The sequence below is a fragment of the Cebidichthys violaceus genome, unplaced genomic scaffold (genome assembly GCF_023349555.1).
Source record: "Cebidichthys violaceus isolate CVI_PGR_0920_01 unplaced genomic scaffold, fCebVio1.0.p SCAF_3, whole genome shotgun sequence".
In the NCBI taxonomy this organism is placed as follows: Eukaryota; Metazoa; Chordata; class Actinopteri; order Perciformes; family Stichaeidae; genus Cebidichthys; species Cebidichthys violaceus.
Window position 1 is genome coordinate 18,227,527 of NW_027176483.1, and position 16,759 is coordinate 18,244,285.

General features: G+C 41.9%; 2 protein-coding genes across 5 annotated transcripts in view; both read left to right on the top strand.

The window, feature by feature from the left end:
• e2f4 (E2F transcription factor 4) lies at positions 1–8,121 on the top strand. 2 transcript variants are annotated; one of them, XM_068724180.1, is made up of 11 exons: positions 1–408; positions 1,873–1,982; positions 3,068–3,228; positions 3,547–3,591; positions 3,680–3,744; positions 3,843–4,031; positions 4,348–4,435; positions 4,541–4,681; positions 5,660–5,707; positions 5,826–5,870; positions 5,990–8,121. In XM_068724180.1, exons 1-11 carry the CDS (start codon positions 241–243, stop codon positions 6,103–6,105), a joined length of 1,176 nt encoding a protein of 391 aa, XP_068580281.1. In that variant the 5' UTR covers positions 1–240; the 3' UTR covers positions 6,106–8,121. The 2 variants fall into 2 exon arrangements, with proteins under 2 accessions (XP_068580281.1, XP_068580283.1); XM_068724182.1 differs by having other exon boundaries at positions 4,544–4,681.
• The window catches only part of elmo3 (engulfment and cell motility 3), a 24,542-nt gene continuing 13,906 nt past the window's right edge, over positions 6,124–16,759 (top strand). The window contains exons 1-4 of one of the 3 annotated variants that reach the window (XM_068724177.1): positions 6,124–6,194; positions 13,865–13,973; positions 16,206–16,246; positions 16,416–16,488. In XM_068724177.1, the coding sequence (XP_068580278.1) occupies positions 13,896–13,973; positions 16,206–16,246; positions 16,416–16,488 (192 nt within the window). In that variant the 5' untranslated portion in view covers positions 6,124–6,194; positions 13,865–13,895. Of the gene's footprint in view, positions 6,195–9,384; positions 9,621–11,449; positions 11,489–13,864; positions 13,974–16,205; positions 16,247–16,415; positions 16,489–16,759 lie in introns of those variants that run through there. The other 2 variants (XM_068724176.1, XM_068724178.1) reach the window with 2 other exon arrangements.

Consider the following 16,759-nt stretch of genomic DNA (forward strand, 5'->3'; position numbering starts at 1 on the left):
CTCTCTCCACCGAAAGCTCGCTCGTTGAATTACCGTACTCAGCCTGTTCAGCTCAATTTAGTGAGATAATTTGGAGCGAACCAGGTCGGACTATCTAATTTATCGCCTGCTATCAGACACACACACTTCCCCGGCCTTCTGTTTGTCTGACTGCGGCGGTGGAGCGTGCTTTCCTGGGCTCGCTGGCTGGGTTTGCTCGGGGAGGCAGAGTGGGAAGTAACGTTACGGAGCTGGTCCCGAATGATGATGGAGCTAGAGTCGGCCAGTAATAGAGGCGAACTGGGAGCTGTGGGGGACTCGCTGCAGCCACAGACTCCCAGCAGGCACGAGAAGAGCCTGGGACTGCTCACGACCAAGTTTGTGACTTTACTACAGGAGGCGAAGGACGGAGTGCTGGATCTGAAAGCGGTGAGCATGCAGCCGAGTCTTTGTTGTTAGCTATAGCACATGTCATGTTGAGCCTGCCCGCTGTCGTTGGGTTACATTCACTTTCGCTAGCCTGCCTGTTAGCATAGCCTAGCTGTGTGACAGGCTAATTTGAATGGGTGATACTTCTCTGCTTATGGCATTGTCGTTTTTATACATCTCGGATACGTGTGTCATGGTATTTGGCTATTCGCAAAGTAGAGCTACAGACTGAACTTTGAGGACACGGGTCAACTTCTCAGGCTGTGCCCCCTGCAGGTTCAAAGTTTAAAAAGTGGGTCAGCTTTTGTCGTTCCCTTCAAAGCTAACGCTACAGCATCTTAACACATGAGCAATCCTTTTCTGATTGACGTCTTTGTCAATTGTCGATATGCATTCACTCAATTAGTTTCCAATTTAAAAAAACCCAACCCAAAACGCATGTAGTTTAAGCGACAATACAGTAGCTTCTAAACTACATTGAATATGACATTAACTAACGTTAGCTGGTTGTCTCCACTACAGTCAAAGCCACCATAGATGGATATTACATTAAATATTCCCAGTAAACCTTAGTGCCACTGTGTCAGAGTAGTGACTCGAATAACTAGTTGGATAAAGATGTTAAGAACAAATGGATTCTGGGGTCACTGTTTAGAAAGTGCCACTAAAATGAATAAGCCTTGAACTCAAATGCTCTAAAATTGGGGTTACCCTGAAGCCCAGACTCAACAAAACATGTTCACAACCCTCTCAAATTGGAATATAAATAGAAACATTAAAAACCAACTGCCAGCCATGGTTTTTTTTCTCAACCAAAATCAGTGAACCAGATGGCAGCTTGACCAGCCAAGCATCACTTTGTATTGTCTTTTCACTCAACCTTCAATGATTTGCCGGGCAGGGAGGGTTCTGACAGTAATACATGCTTTGTCTTTCACTCTTTCTGGTTCCTTTCTCATCTGTCCATCAAAAAAAAATGCATTTTTTTTTTTTATAATGAAACCAACTGACTTTGAGCAATCATTTGACTCACATTCTCCTCAATGGAGTCTATCTATATGTTGACGCTGCTTGAAAAAGTAACGTGTGACATTCATTGTGTCTACCACAATCACATTCAACTGGAAATCTTTATGTTTTATTATGCATGAATGAAAAGAGAAAATACTGCTGTTAAACTTAAAAGCCTTATGGTTTATTAGCTGTCGTTCAGCAGGTCTGTGACCGCAGCCTTAACTTATCAGCACCAGCCATGTGGTTATCAGAGTGTGTTAAACACCAAGAGGTTGGACTGGGAAGGAAGTTGAACCGCTGCTGTCATTCCCTGATGGGTGGTTGCAGGGCATTGAACCCGTTGGCACAGATACAGCGGCCTCTTTGTCTGTGTTTTTAGTTGTGAACCTACTAAAGGAGATGCCGCCAGTAATCTTGACTGTTTTTGATTGCGTTTGTCCCGACATTCAGGCTGCAGACACCTTGGCAGTGCGGCAGAAACGACGAATCTATGATATCACCAATGTGTTGGAGGGAATCGGACTGATCGAGAAGAAGTCCAAGAACAGCATCCAATGGAAGTAAGCACACAGTCCATGTTTTACTCTCGAAAGGTGGTGAGAATAAATACCAAATTTCTCTGCATGTTGCAATTTTAATTGTAATTTTTAAAAATCCTTCACAATTTGCATGTTGTAAGCTAATAAGAGTGATGTCCTGTGATTATGTTTAGGTAATGAGAGAGCTGAACTATTTTAAACCATACCACTGAACATGTTTCTTTCAAGCACTTGCACCAATCCCTCACCAACACTACCACTTTTTCATATTCTAGCTACAGAGAAACATATTCATCTGAGGATCACGGCACTAAGTGTTGATCTGTCACGTTATCCTTGTATGCACTCATGTTGGCTAGTGTGTTATTCTGTGTGACAAACATGCTCACGACTCAGTGACTGTACATCTCATACATCTCAGCCACATGACACTTATTAGGATTACATTACATTACGGTCATTTAGCGGACGCTTTTATCCAAAGCGACTTACAATTTAGTATCTATCTACACACCGTAGACACAGCTACGGGAGCAATTTTGGGGTTAAGTGTCTTGCTCAAGGACACATTGACATGAGACTAGTAGAGCAGAAGCCGGGGATCGAACCGCTTAGCCACGGTCACTCTACATGGTCACTCTATATTTCACAGACAATGCATGTTTAATTAGACACTCCTGCCACAGTGTGATCATTTTATAACAAGGCTATTACAAAATGACCATAACAATAGGAAAACACATGACTCCAACCTGCCTCACTATATGGAAATGTATGACTTTGGACAGGTATGGTTGTGGAACTTGTTCAACCACTTTATTAATTAATGACAAAAAACATAATTTTAAGCTGTGTGGTAATTACAACATCTATCATATAGAATGTTCCCTGTCAATGCAGCTGTAGTCCTGATTCATTGTTTTGTCCATGCTCTAATACACGGCAGATTGACCAGTAGCCAGGAGAAACGTGAATCTGCAGAGCTGCATCACTGATAAAACAGGCGGTTAATGAAAAACAGCATGCATGCTCATGAGTGTGTGCGCAGCTGTCTGTGCATGCTGACTGTACTTGACCATGTACTGTATTTGTCTTTTGTGTTTCAGGGGTGTAGGTCCAGGATGTAACACCAGAGAGATAGCCGATAAGCTCATTGATCTGAAGGCCGAGCTCGATGACCTGGCTCTCAGGGAAAACGAGCTGGACCAGCAGAGAGTCTGGGTCCAACAGAGCATCAAGAACGTCACGGACGACTCTAACAACAGCCCATATCCTTCACTGCACAGTGTGTTTGTGTGTATGTTATAGCTGGAAATAGTTTTTCGGAGATGCATCCCGTGGTCAGTGCCGATTCAACGGGACAGTTTCATTAACTATGATTTCATTCGGTTGCATTCCTAAGTTTGTGGAGTTCCCTTCTAACAGATCTTAAGTATTCAGTAAACAGCATGTCCTTGGATAACCAATCATCCTGAAGATGAAATGGCTTTTAAAGACTCCACAGCCAATCAGGGATGTTTTAATGGCAGTGTGCAAATGTGCACTGTTAGGATCATTGTGGAATTGGACCCTTAACACATTCATACTATGGCATATATAAAACATGAAGACCTCTGTGGAGCTTTCAAAGGTAATTCTTTCAGATGCTTAATGGTTCTCAACATTCTTCTGAGAGTCTCAAACACAGTTTCCATCACTTGCCTGTCCTTCTTCCACAGGTGACACTCTCCTAGCAATCCGTGCTCCCATTGGCACACAGCTAGAGGTCCCCATACCTGAATCTGTAAGTCATGCGTGTCTTTTGTGCGTATTTCTAAGCTCCTTATGTCCTGCTACTGTTTGGTCTCATGTCTCAGACTGGGTTTGTGTGTTTTTATCCAGATCCTCAACGGACAGAGGAAATACCAGATCCGTCTCAAGAGTTCATCTGGTCCCATCGAGGTTCTGCTGGTCAATAAGGACCCTTCCAGTGCCTCTCCTGTTGTTCTGCCCGTCCCTCCTCCAGATGACATCCTTCAAAACCTCCCAGCACCGACACCTACCTCTCAGCCGCCCACTGCCGTCACACAGGTCTACACAGATGTCAGCTTTCTCCATGCAATCAGCTGTTTTTATGTGTTGATCAGTTTACTGTAAGACTGGATGGTCAGATGTCTTTCTTTATTGAAACAGTAGTGAGGATTAGAAAACGACATCGGTCCCGAGACCAATATTTATCACTGTTTTCCTCATTTTGTTAGAAATATTGTTCATAAATGCTCAATCACCATGGACTAACGACTGAAACGCTAGAACTTCTGTTTTTTTTTTTTGGTTTTCAACATTCAAATTCTGCTTCATGATGCAAAAATAACATTTTCCTTTCCTTCATCTTTCCACCATCCAGGTCTCCAAAGCAGCTCCAGCAATGATTACAAAACCTGGTCCTGCCACAACAACAGCTGTAGCAGCCAACCCGACAGCCTCGGTGACAGGTACCAGTGTGCTGAAATATTTCACCTTTTTTATTGTTGTGTTTTACACTGAACCATTCGTGATGTTTGCTCAGCGTTATCTTATTCACTCTCGCTTTATTTCAGAAGTGACGAGCACCACGCAGCTCGCCCCAACGACAGATACACATGCTGCTGTTACTCAGCAACTGCAGTCTTCTGCCTCGTTAGACGGATCTGCGGCCTCCTCTGCAGTATTTGAACCAATTAAGTCGGATCCGTCTGAATGTGAGTTTTTGCATGTTGCTGCTCTTTTGAACCTCTCACTCACTCACTCTCTCACTCACTCACTCACGCACTAAAATGCAGGTTTGGAAAGGTTGAAAGGATGATGATGCTAATATTTTACTTTTACATTGAGTCTCTTTGACATTTTATAAGCTTCTTTCAATGCAGGATGCTAAAAGGAAATGTTCATTATTTTTATACACTTAACCCGCACGGACATTTTTGGCCTTTTCATACATATTTCAAACCTTTTTGCTGTGTTATTGCATATGACATGCATTTTGGCAAGGGTAAAATTATTATTATTTATTTTTTTTAATTTTGAAGGTTCAAACTCAGCTCCTATAATAAACAGTGTAGCCAAAATACAGACCGTCTGTCCTTTTTAAAGACAAAAATGTCCTCATTGAAATCCATTAAAACCACAATATTTATCCCAAGGCCATCACAGTATAAAATCATACATTCTATATCAGGCTTTCAATTTAGCGCCCTGGCTTCACTATTGTAGTTTTTTTTCTTTTCTCCTTCAGATTGAACCATTTTTACATTTTACATTCTATTTTCCTGGTTTCCACCAGAGCTATTGCTGCTGTATTATGTGTTTGAAGTTAATCTGTTATTGCTAATCATTGACATATCCCAGACATTGAAAAAGTGCCCCCTTAGCATTTAGTACACAGAAAATATTACATTTTTGTGTATTTTTCAACAGTGGCAATATGTTAACAAATTGACATTTAAAGGGTTAAAATTCTGAAAAATAAATGAATATTTGGAAGTTATGATTAGGACTGATGTTAGTTAAAGAAATCTACTCAATAAAAGTGGAAAATAATATTAATGCATCATTTTTGACGCTGCCATTTCTGTCCTCTAGGGACATCAGATCAGCTTTCTGACAGTGAAACTCAGGAGTTCAGTGTAATGTAGTGACTGACTGTACAGCTAAATGTTTGCTGTGTTGTTTTTTTCTAGTGCTGGACTTTCCCAAAGAGCTCTCTGACATGTTTGATCCAACAAAAGGTAAACTCCTCCTGAGTATTACATAAATGACATATTCTTCCTCCTCTGATTATGCCGTAGTGAGTTCCACTGTCTCAGTGTCCTGCAGACTGATGGTTCTTTTCTCTCCCTCTGACAGAGATCATTAGTGGAGACCTACTGGAGGACTTGATGTCTTCAGAAGGTGAGTTTGTATGCAGAGTATGACGTATATAACAAAGAGATTCTCTCATACATGTCAACACTCACGGCCTCCTTTTATGTACCCTGGATGTCTCACCTCTTTGTCCGTCTCCTCTCCAGTGTTCTCGCCTCTCCTCCGTCTGTCCCCCCCACCCAGCGACCACGACTACATCTACAACCTGGACGAGACAGAGGGCCTTTGTGACCTCTTCGACGTGCCCATTCTCAACCTCTGACCCCCTGAGATGGACCTCAGAGTGGGAAACGACTCCCCAAACATGCTAATTGATTTTCTCCCAAGGGTTCCCCCTCACTGACGGTGAAGGTGAGTGGAGGTGCAGGAAAGCCAATATGACCTGATGAGCGTTTTAAAGACACCTCTGCACTGACGCTGAGCTCAGTCAGACAGTCGCTCCATGTACAGACTGACAAGAACAAAACTTTTTACTTAATGCTTTTCCAAGGAAACAAATAATTCTATTTTTTAGATTGCTATGTATGATAAAGCGTTATGTTTGTGTATCGGCTTTCCCGTGTGCTTGTGAGTGAACTTCGGTAGGCGTGTGTGTGTGTGTGTGTGTGTGTGCGTGTGTGCGTGCGTGTGTGCGTGTGTGTGCGCTTGAGTTTTGTATTGACCGCTCTCTTAACTTGAGTCGGATGTCCCCGGGGGGATAGAGAAACCTTTTTTTCTATCAGGTAGAGAGTCATTGGCAGACTAACGGAGCACAGCTTTTGTCACCTGGCAGCTGCTCATGCATGGCTGGAATGAGTCCAAACACAGCTGGTTAAATATGCACTGTCCTCATGTACATAGAGAATATATATATTTTGTATTACCAGCACACAAGGCTATTGTGTAATATTGAACTACATTTGTAACAAAGCCAGATCAATAGTTGGCAAATAAACAAAGGTTCCAGACTCAAATAATCATACTGTGTGTGTGTGTGTGTGTGTGTGTGTGTGTGTGTGTGTGTGTGTGAGTGTGTGAGTGAGTGAGTGAGTGAGTGAGGTGCTTTGTTTTGAGTCGTGGGCATTTGTCTCAATCAAACCCTTCAGTGTCAGAAGTGTTTTTGTGAACCAGTTAGAGAAAGAGGATCCTGATGTTGATTATTAAAGCCAATAAACTTTTTGACACAAACAGCCATGGACCAAGACAAGGGGGGGGGGGGGTAGGGGTAGAATTCTACCTTTTTCCATGAACACTATTTGGGTCAACACGGTGCTCATTAAAGTGAAACAATGTGTCTCTGGCACGTCGACACTGAGAGGTTTGATTAGAAAATATCAGCTTTCTTACAGTTTCATTTTGCCTCTGGACTTTTGAACCTTGCATATTTTTATTGGCTCCGATTATTTTATAACTTAACTGGAGTACATCAGAGGAATAGCTCCCACCCCTCCCAAAAATGACTTCTATGGCTTTTGTCTTTTTATGATGTATGTATATGATCACCATTGTACTCGGTTCATGTTTATGGGAAGGGACTTTTATGTATTTTTACTGAGTGAATATAGTCACGATGTCACAGACAACGCTCCTGGTTTTTGCTTGTTTGTATATTTGGTAAAGATCCCTATTAAGTAGTTTATTCCAATTTCTTCCAAGTTCTTTCTGTTTCTCGTAAATGAAATACTGCCTGTCACTCTGACTCTAAATTCAGTGTTTCCACTCTCATCATTCTCCCTTTGCAGGGGACAGGTGAGCAGCAGTTCAGGATGAGTTGTCACGAGTCACACTGTGAAAGTACAATATCAACATTATTCATATTTCTGCGATGCTTCTTCATTTTGTGTGATGATGTCCTGTTTTGCCCTGGATTAAGTGTATGTATGTAAAGTATGTACTGTTTATCTCCGTCTCTACCGCTTGTATAGGATAGCATTTATTTTTTATACCTGATCGATATATTACTACTGCTTCCTATTTGGGGGCTACACTTAACTGTGTTTGGAATTCATCCACGAAACCTTCTGCTTTGTCAAAGCATCCTGTCTCATTGTTGCACTTTACATCACTGTGGTCTGATTGGTTGTTACTCATCCGCTCCCAATCAGTGAGAAGTCATCGTGTTTCAACAGTGTTATGAGTTTCTTCAATAGAGTATAACCAGGCAGTACTGGTTTGAATGAATCATGTCTGTGTGTGACGGCATGAGAGACTCAATCCTACAGACTGTTTTTAACAGAGTCACCATTGCTAAGCTATAGCTGCATCAAATGAAACAAAATAAAAACTTTGGTATTCTTAATGCATTGTCTGGTTTCCAATTCAAGTAGCGTGCCACATTGTTTGCGTGTGTCATCATAGCATGTATGCAGACACTAAGTTCAGTTTGAGAATTGTGAGATGACACGGATATGTTGTTGATGTGAGCTAGGGACGCCATTAGTCATCAAAACTAGATTTAATCAGTAGATAGAGTTGACAGGTGCTGACATGCATTTTAATGAAAAGATGCAAATGTAACAAAATATGAAAAAAAAGGTTGTGATAGCAGGTAAGCTGTTCAACTGGAGCCCTTTAATTTATATTTTATCGACAGTATATTACTGTAAGACTACATTCATCATAATAGTGACAGTTGTGTCACTGAAGGAGCAGATACTTCATTTGTAGAGTTCATGTGTTTGCAGCTGATAAAGGATTTCTTTTTCTTTTGCTAAGGCCTAGCCTGCAACTATCAAGTAAACTCGCATAGCTAGCTGAGTGAGCTCATAATAATAGAACCGTTATGAAGGAAATAGGATTCCGGGATTAGGATGAATGATCCCTTTAACTCCATTGGCCGACATTTAGCTAAATCGTGGAGTGTGGCGTTGTGCGCCTTTTAAAGCCTCATCTGATTGTGACGCGACAGGACGCATTAATTACATGCACAATTTGATCAGAAAAGTACACGTCATTATGGGCTGTCATGATGGCCTCGGGGTTAAGATGCTAAAATATATATAGAACTCAAAATAAAGGTAAATACAGAGGAGAGACATTACAGTGCATTAATGTAGTCCACAGTGACAATAAGCCATTTGGTTACAACATGTAACAGTAATGATAAAAAAAATTGCTGTATCAACCTATAGTATTGGCGGAGCAGCTATTTGTATGCATACAGTATATAAACAGCAGGGGGCAGCTGTAACCTGCCGCATCTACCCGGGACTTTGATTTAGTTCATCTAATTCTTTGAAATTTGAAAGAAAAAATGGTCTAGCTCTGCATAAACTCCAGCAGCATTTAAAGTGTTTGCATTGTGGTTCTTTCAAAGTAAAAGTGCTGTATCGCTCGATGACTTAAAGTAACACACCGCAATGTTTGAAGGTGAAATCTTACACTGGCACAGTTGAGAGGGATTTAGATGTAATGGAAGAAGTAAATAGTGACACTTAAGCTCATGGACCGTTTCCGTATAATATAGCATAACATAACATGTTTACGATAAAACGCTGGACAGATGGATTTTATTTTGAAAGTCATAACCGGAAAACTATCATCTAAATCTGGCTAGCTTGCCTCATACTTTCGAGTGAACGACTCCAACCAACCCGGAACTTTTAGGTCAACTAATCACTCCTGAAAACGTATTGCAAGGAGTTTCTGAGCAGTTTAAATGTTACTCTAGGAGAAGACACTTCTGCGGACTAAAGTAGTTCCTTCCGAGGGGAAAAACAGACAGTTGCAAATGTTTCTCGCTCCGACTGCGTTGGTTCCTGTGGGACATTAAACCCTCGACTCTTCTTTTCAAACTAGGTAGGACCAGGAAAAAACCCCAGCTCTGCAGCTGACTCTCTCACTTCTTTTACAACCTTGTCATGGATTTTTTGCAAAGCTTTGGCCTTAGTCATATCACTTTGAAGTACTAACAGCTCAGGCGCTGTTACATTTATTTGCGTTCACGTGTTCACTTCTAACTAGTTGCTTTAAAACATAGTTTCGTTCACGTATACAGCAGAGCGCGTGCCTTTATTAAACTCATGTAGCGTAAGTGTTTAGCCACACAAAAGTTACATTTATTTGTGTAAAGTTGAGCAATACTGTTGTAATGATTAAGACACACACCAGTTATATGTTTTGATATATATTTTTTCCTTTTATAAATACAAAGCAAGCAAGCTATTCAATTCCAGTAGAAGCCTTCTCTGTATTATTCTTGTATTTGAGATGTATTAAGTTCGTGTCGTGTGTGTGTGTGTGTGTGTGTGTGTGTGTGTGTGTGTGTGTGTGTGTGTGTGTGTGTGTGCGCGCGCGCGCGCGCGTGTGCGTGTGCGTGTGTGTGTGTGTGTGGGGGGGGGGGGGGAACTCTGTCAGGTTAGGAATTTCAGGCAGCTGAGAGCTTCCCCCTTCACTCTCTCTCTCTCTCACACACACACACACACACACACACACACACACACACACACACACACACACACACTTCCATGGGTGGGGGGGGGGTGTCTGTCAGTCCAGGGGTTCTGAGACACACTCGTGAGTCAGCAGGCTAACAAAGGGTCTGGGTGTGTTGGTGGTTTTAAGCTTAGTACTGAATCAAACTGTGGACCCTGACAGCTGCTGAACTTGGGGGAGATTTTAATCTCAACACTGCTGTAAAGTTTAGGTTTATTTCCCCTGTGCTGTAGCTGTCATAACTTTCCATTACTCTACTGAAATATTATCACAATAGCAGTGGGTTATGAATGTGTCATCGGTCTGTTTTATGATAGTTTACTGTGTGCGTCCCGATAGTATTGTAGTTATTTCCCCTTAAGTTAATATATTCTTAACTGTGACATGTTAAGTAAAACTGAAAAAAAAAATATGTTTCTGATAAAACCTAAAAAGACTGTAACTGACAGTTATTTATTTATTCTGCAAACTATTTTATTGATTAATCAATTTACATTTTAGTTCAGAAAATACTGAAAAATGCTCATTAGTGATCATTCCTTAGTGATGCCTTCAAAATACTTTGCTTTGTCCAAACCCAGAACTAAAACCAAATATATTGCATTAAATGTCACGGAAAACTGAAATAATTGCCAGTGCATTTATTAAGATGAGGAGCATTGAGAGTATTGTGCTGACACCTTAACCTCCCTTCTGTCTAAGACAGACTGACACAGAAGGCTTACATCACAAACATGCATCGACAGGCACAGACAGACACACCTGAGCGGAAATCTCCCCCGTCTCTTCTGCTTCGTTTAAAAAAGGGAAGCTGTTGATGAGACTCCCGAGCAGAGGTGACTGTGGCTCGGGAGTCAGAGCAGTCGTCAGTGACTCATAAGGGCGGTGGTTCGATCCCTGACCTCTGCAGTCTACTGGTTGAAGTGTCCCTGGACAAGACGCTGAACCCCTAATTGTGTGAGTGTGGGTGTGAATGTTTATTGAGTATTCTCTTTAGACTAGAAAAGCACAACAGGAATGCAGTCCACTTACCGTTTTATATTTACATTCTGGCTGGGAATGTCAGCGCGGGCTGAGCAGTGTTGAGGCCTGGAGCGTGTATGGACAGGTCGTGGTGATGTAGACGAATCCAAGCTGCTAGAAAAGGTTTTGTCTCTCTCCTCTGACAGGTCTGACCTTTCTTTGATTCCCTTTCTGGACAAAAGTGTACGGACGCTTTCTTTTCAACAAGTGTAAGTGTCTACATTAGGGACATTTGTCCATCAGCCCTTTTCCCTGAAGTAGTTCTGTGCGATTGCTCTAGAGAGTGTGTGTTCTGTGGATACACCTGCAACTCCGGAAACCCAATACATATTCTAACAGCAGCAGAATAGGAATAGAATATGTATTAATATTAACGGTAATGTGATACGAGACAAGACATTATCTGGAATTCTGATTCTGGTAATTTCATAAAGTAGCTGCTGCCTTTTTTTTCTGTTGTTCAAGACAATATTCTTAAATTATTAGACTTCAGAGAAATTGATCGTCTCTACCTGCCTGGTAACATCCATAATTGTTTGACAAAATGTGAAACATAATCTGAAAGCACCAATAGTCACACACACACACACACACACACACACACACACACACACACACACACACACACACACACACACACACACACACACAAAAGATATTATTGCAAAATGTCCTCATTCAGTTAAAAAACATTTATTATGAAATAAACAACAAATGTATAGTTCAGGAAACCAACATCTAGAGTCACACCAGCTTCTCTGAGGCGGTACTAACTAATGTCACAATCGTTTGATGATGTTCAGCAGTGTGTTTACCGCGTTACCCATCTCAGCTAAGTCTGTTACCCTGACAACATTTGCTAATTTGTGGTATTTTGTCATAAAACAAAGTACTGGAGAAATTAAAATGTCAACCTCATGGTGTCGCTTCAGGAAAAAGTCAGTAGAATTCTTTAACTGTTAACAATCAGTGTTTGAGTTATTTCATTGTGGACCAAAGCGGTGGACTGACCCATAGAATTAGCTTTAGTTTTTTTTTTTACGACAGAGTTTTTAGAGTCGTACAGATGAGCTGAACCCCGTCATTCCCGTTGTACATTTCACTCTGTTTGAACAAAACAAAGGGACCTCTTCTTTCACTCTTTGTAGTGCAGACATGACACTCATTAGGGATTCAGCTAATAGACACATGGGCTCAGTTTCCCATTCATCATGTAGTTCAGCTTAAAGCCCACAGGCAGTGTTTGTTGTTTCAAAGACATGACACGCCGTTACCCTTGAGTTTGCTGACTCATAAGCTGCCCTAGAACGATTCTGCGTTCACACCCAAATCTCTTCAAGATTAAGGCTGCAGATTGTTGTTGTTGTTGTTTGTTGGAGGGAAGTCGACCTTCAGCACCACTGTAATGGTTTCAGCACCCCAGTCCATATCTAAATGATCCAACACCAAACCGGACCAGGGCCGCAGCCTCAGTCGACCCTGCTATGATAGCCTTATTTATCAGGAAAGATGCCGCCTCGGGGCGAGTGAGCTGAGAAGACGGTAAAGACGTGCGGCTGTTTTGACAGAAGTATTGCTTTGAAACCTGCCGTAAACTGCGAGAGCTTTCTTTCTTTTTTCTTTTAGACTGGAGCGACGGTATGTGAACTATCCCAGAGATCGGGAAGAGGGTGGGGGGTCATTAATCACAGCGAGCAGCAAGCAGGCACAAGCTCGACCTATTCGCTTTCATCGAGAGCTCATGCATGTACGGAAGAATTTAGATCCAATTGTATTGTTGTCGATGTCTGAGAAGCCAGGGAGAGACGAAGAAGGACGAGGAAGAGGGGGAGGGTTGGAAGCACAACTGCTTCTTCTGTATCCTCTGGGAATGCTGTCTGAAGGCTGGGGAGGAAGTGTGTGTGTGTGTGTGTGTGTGTGTGTGTGTGTGTGTGTGTGTGTGTGTGTGTGTGTGTGTGTGTGTGTGTGTGTGTGTGTGTGTGTGTGTGTGTGTGAGAGAAGTGGAAAGGGGAGAAGAAAAAGTGAACAATCCGTAGTGCGTGTTCAGACAGTATTTAGCCCTCTCAGCTGTACTCGTTGCACCAGGAACACGCGGTGAAAGAGGAACACAGCTCTGTTCGACCTCATAGTGAAAACGATAGTTGCATTGACCGCCATTAGTCATCACAGAGAGACTGCTCTCGGGCTGGTTAGCTGTTACTTGATCACTTTTTAAATTCACTGAATTAATAATCAGTTTGTATATTTATGAAATGATCAATGTTCTGTTTATCACCAGCTCAGATTTTTAGCCACAAAATGTCTGTGTGAAATTTAATCTTGGGACTTCTCTCGTTTTGGTGGTAGTTTACACAAAGTTATCTTTATTGAAACGGGACAGAAATGCTTTTTATTAAGGTTTTAGTCTTCTTTACTCTTTGTTCTCACGTTCTGGTACACAGTGAGGTCACTGTGAAATATAATTATTATTATTTTTTTACAGGTTGCTGGTAGTAGTGGTCATTACATTTTCATGAAGGAGTATATTGTATGAAACGTGACGAGGCACTTCATTTTGACGCTTTCATCTCTTTTATTATCAACAGCTAGAGAGTGGTGGAGGGAAGAGGTGCCAACATGCCTCAACAGAAGGACATAGTGAAGATAGCCATCCAGATGCCTGGGGCCTACCCCCAGCTCATACAACTGGACCAGGTAAAGCACACACACACACACACACACACACACACACACACACACACACACACACACACACACACACACAGCCAAATCCTCCACAGCTGTATGTTAAGACCATGTGCTGAAGATCATCAGTGTATCACTTCACGATGAAGCCTGACTCACTGTCATGTCACTCACTCATTCAACTTGAATAGCGCCGGTAGTTTAGCAGCTTTATTCATTTAACCAGGAAAAGCCTCATTGAGATTACAGATTGATTGAGAGTTTCATGGACAATGCAGGCCAACCAACCCTAGCATACAGGGAGCCATGGGGAGTTAAGATTGTATAATAAACCTCGACTCATGCACATGTTTGTGTAGCAAATACACTCATGTGGCCTAAAAATAGTTTTTTTATGTTGAAAAAAGAAGAAATAAAATCAGATATTTTATCATTGTTTTTGAAGAAACAGGCATCGACTTGGTCAGAGGTCCTTTTCATCTGAACAAATCTTTTGCTTCTTTCTGAGATGGTTCTGTGATTTGATCAATAGCATCACACCGTGTATGAAGAAGATTAACACCAGTGTGATCACTGGAACGCTGGAAACAGAAAGACGAAGATGATGATCTTGGTGCGATAACACTGTAGGGTGGCTGTGGTCAGAGCCTTTTTATCTCCACTTCCTTACCAGTGCGGTTTGTGCTACAGCACGACATATTAAAAACGGCCTCAGTAGCTGCCGAGTCTGGTGAATACAACAAACGTCTGTGGTGTCATTGACTGCTGGTTAGACGAACAGCTCAGCTTTTTAACATTTTCTTTTCAGTCACGTTTCACTTCTGCTTTTTACAATCTATGGAGCCCCAACACGTTCAATATGGAAAGTTCTAGTTGTTCTAATCTAAATATGAATACATATGCAGAGTATTACAGGACTTCTTTTTTTTTTTATTTCACATTTTAAATGTGAAATCATTTTTTTTATTCAAAGCCATTTTTATTTTATAACGTCACTTTTTACGACAGTGGTGTTGTCACCAGGTTCCTTCATTCTCTGCCAATCACAGGCCACCTTCCTCTCAAACAAGCTAGCTCAACAAGTGCGACTCGATTTAGCCTGTTAGCTTCTTGTGAGTACAGCAGCGTAAGCAGCCTCGTTAGGCTCAGACTTAACTGATTTTTGATAATTTCTTCAATTATTTTGACGCTATCACTAACACGGGAGGTTATCGTATGTTTGGTTCATCACCCCCCCCCCCCCATTTATATGTATTGTGTCTGACTATATAATATTGAACACTTTGGGGTTTCATGCACATCCACTGGTTTTGTTTGTTCAGCTTTTACTAAAGGGAGTTTTCCGTGTGTTTCTCAGAAGCTATGGGGAAGTTGCACTTGTTTGCGCGAGTCACTAAGCATGAGTAGTCGCTTGAACTGTATCCCAGACAGCAGGGGTGTGTCTCTCACAATCACATACTGTGCATCACTTGAGGAGGTTTGAACAGAGTGAGAATTGATTTAACAGGTACTCACTAGAACAGCTGGAAAATGCAACATAACTGAAACTGGAAGGAACACAGATCCCAGGTGGACACACTTTTTTAAGCCCCGATACCTTCAACAGTATTTCTATTATTTTCGTCGTAATAATCTGAACAGCAGCACAACAATTAAACATTCAAGAGTGTTGATTTGGACGCGTCTGTTCACAACCAATGCTATCGGCCCAGAAGAACCCCCCGACGTTTCCTCATTGGCCCAGCCGTCTTCACGAAACACATTTGATTGGTTGACCTTCTTGGCTGCCGCTAACAACAGAGCAGCCGCTGGGTCTACCGCAGAACCCTGACACATCTTGATTGGTTGACCGCGGGACTGACCACTAATAGCGGGATAGCTGAGAGCCAGACATGGAAGTAGTCTGGCTTTTATTTACTTTCAAAGAGGGATCTGGGCACCGAGGGTAACATAGTTCGGAAAGTGTTGGGGAGCTCTTAGATTTCCTCTTCTCAGCAATCAAGGTTTGCAGCCAGCGAGAATAGTTGTGGTACCGTGATCCCGTCACGGCATGTCATCGCTGAAGCGTGTATTCAGCTCCCTGACAGAGAAAACACTCTGATAGTCTATAACCTGTTGTTATGACCCATGTGCATGCAGCAGGTGTGAGTTGTTGTTGTTGTTGTTGTTTTAATGTTGCGTGAATGTGTTTGCGTTGGTATGTGTCTGACTACATGCTGTTTTTGTTGTGTCGTCGTACAGAAAAAGCCTCTGTCTGCTGTAATAAAGGAAGTGTGTGATGGGTAAGTTGATGCTGAATCACATTCGTTTTGCTGCCTCACCGCCATCTTTGTGGTAATGGTTGATATCATTATCATTGAACTGTATGTATTACCGCGATAGTTACGTAATATCAGCTTGTGTGTGTGTGTGTGTGTGTGTGTGTGTGTGTGTGTGTGTGTGTGTGTGTAGCTGGAATCTCCCAGGTCCTGACAACTACGCTCTGCAGTACGCGGATGGAGTGCAGACGTACATCACTGAATCGGTGAGTCACATCAACAGTATGTACGAATCAATGCAAATATTTATCTACAGCAGGGAATCGGCCTGGTGAAGGTTCGAGCGCAGCTTGAAGACATTGAGCAGCAGACCCTTCAGATGTTTCTACTGTTGAAGACGGAAAATGTTGTAAATCTCTGTTTAAGTTGTCAAAGCACGGCAATGAATCTGGGAATCACAATTTTGTGAGCACTTCTGTCCGCTTCTGTGAGCATTTCTCTCGAGTCCAGAAGTACATAAAGTGTATTCAAAATGTT

Coding starts and splice junctions, on each gene's coding strand:
- e2f4 (XM_068724180.1), top strand. CDS start 241: ATGATGATGGAGCTAGAGTCGGCCAGTAATAGAGGCGAACTGGGAGCT. Junction 3,592..3,679: donor CCTCTGTGGAGCTTTCAAAG/GTAATTCTTTCA, acceptor CTTCTTCCACAG/GTGACACTCTCCTAGCAATC. Junction 4,032..4,347: donor CGCCCACTGCCGTCACACAG/GTCTACACAGAT, acceptor TCCACCATCCAG/GTCTCCAAAGCAGCTCCAGC.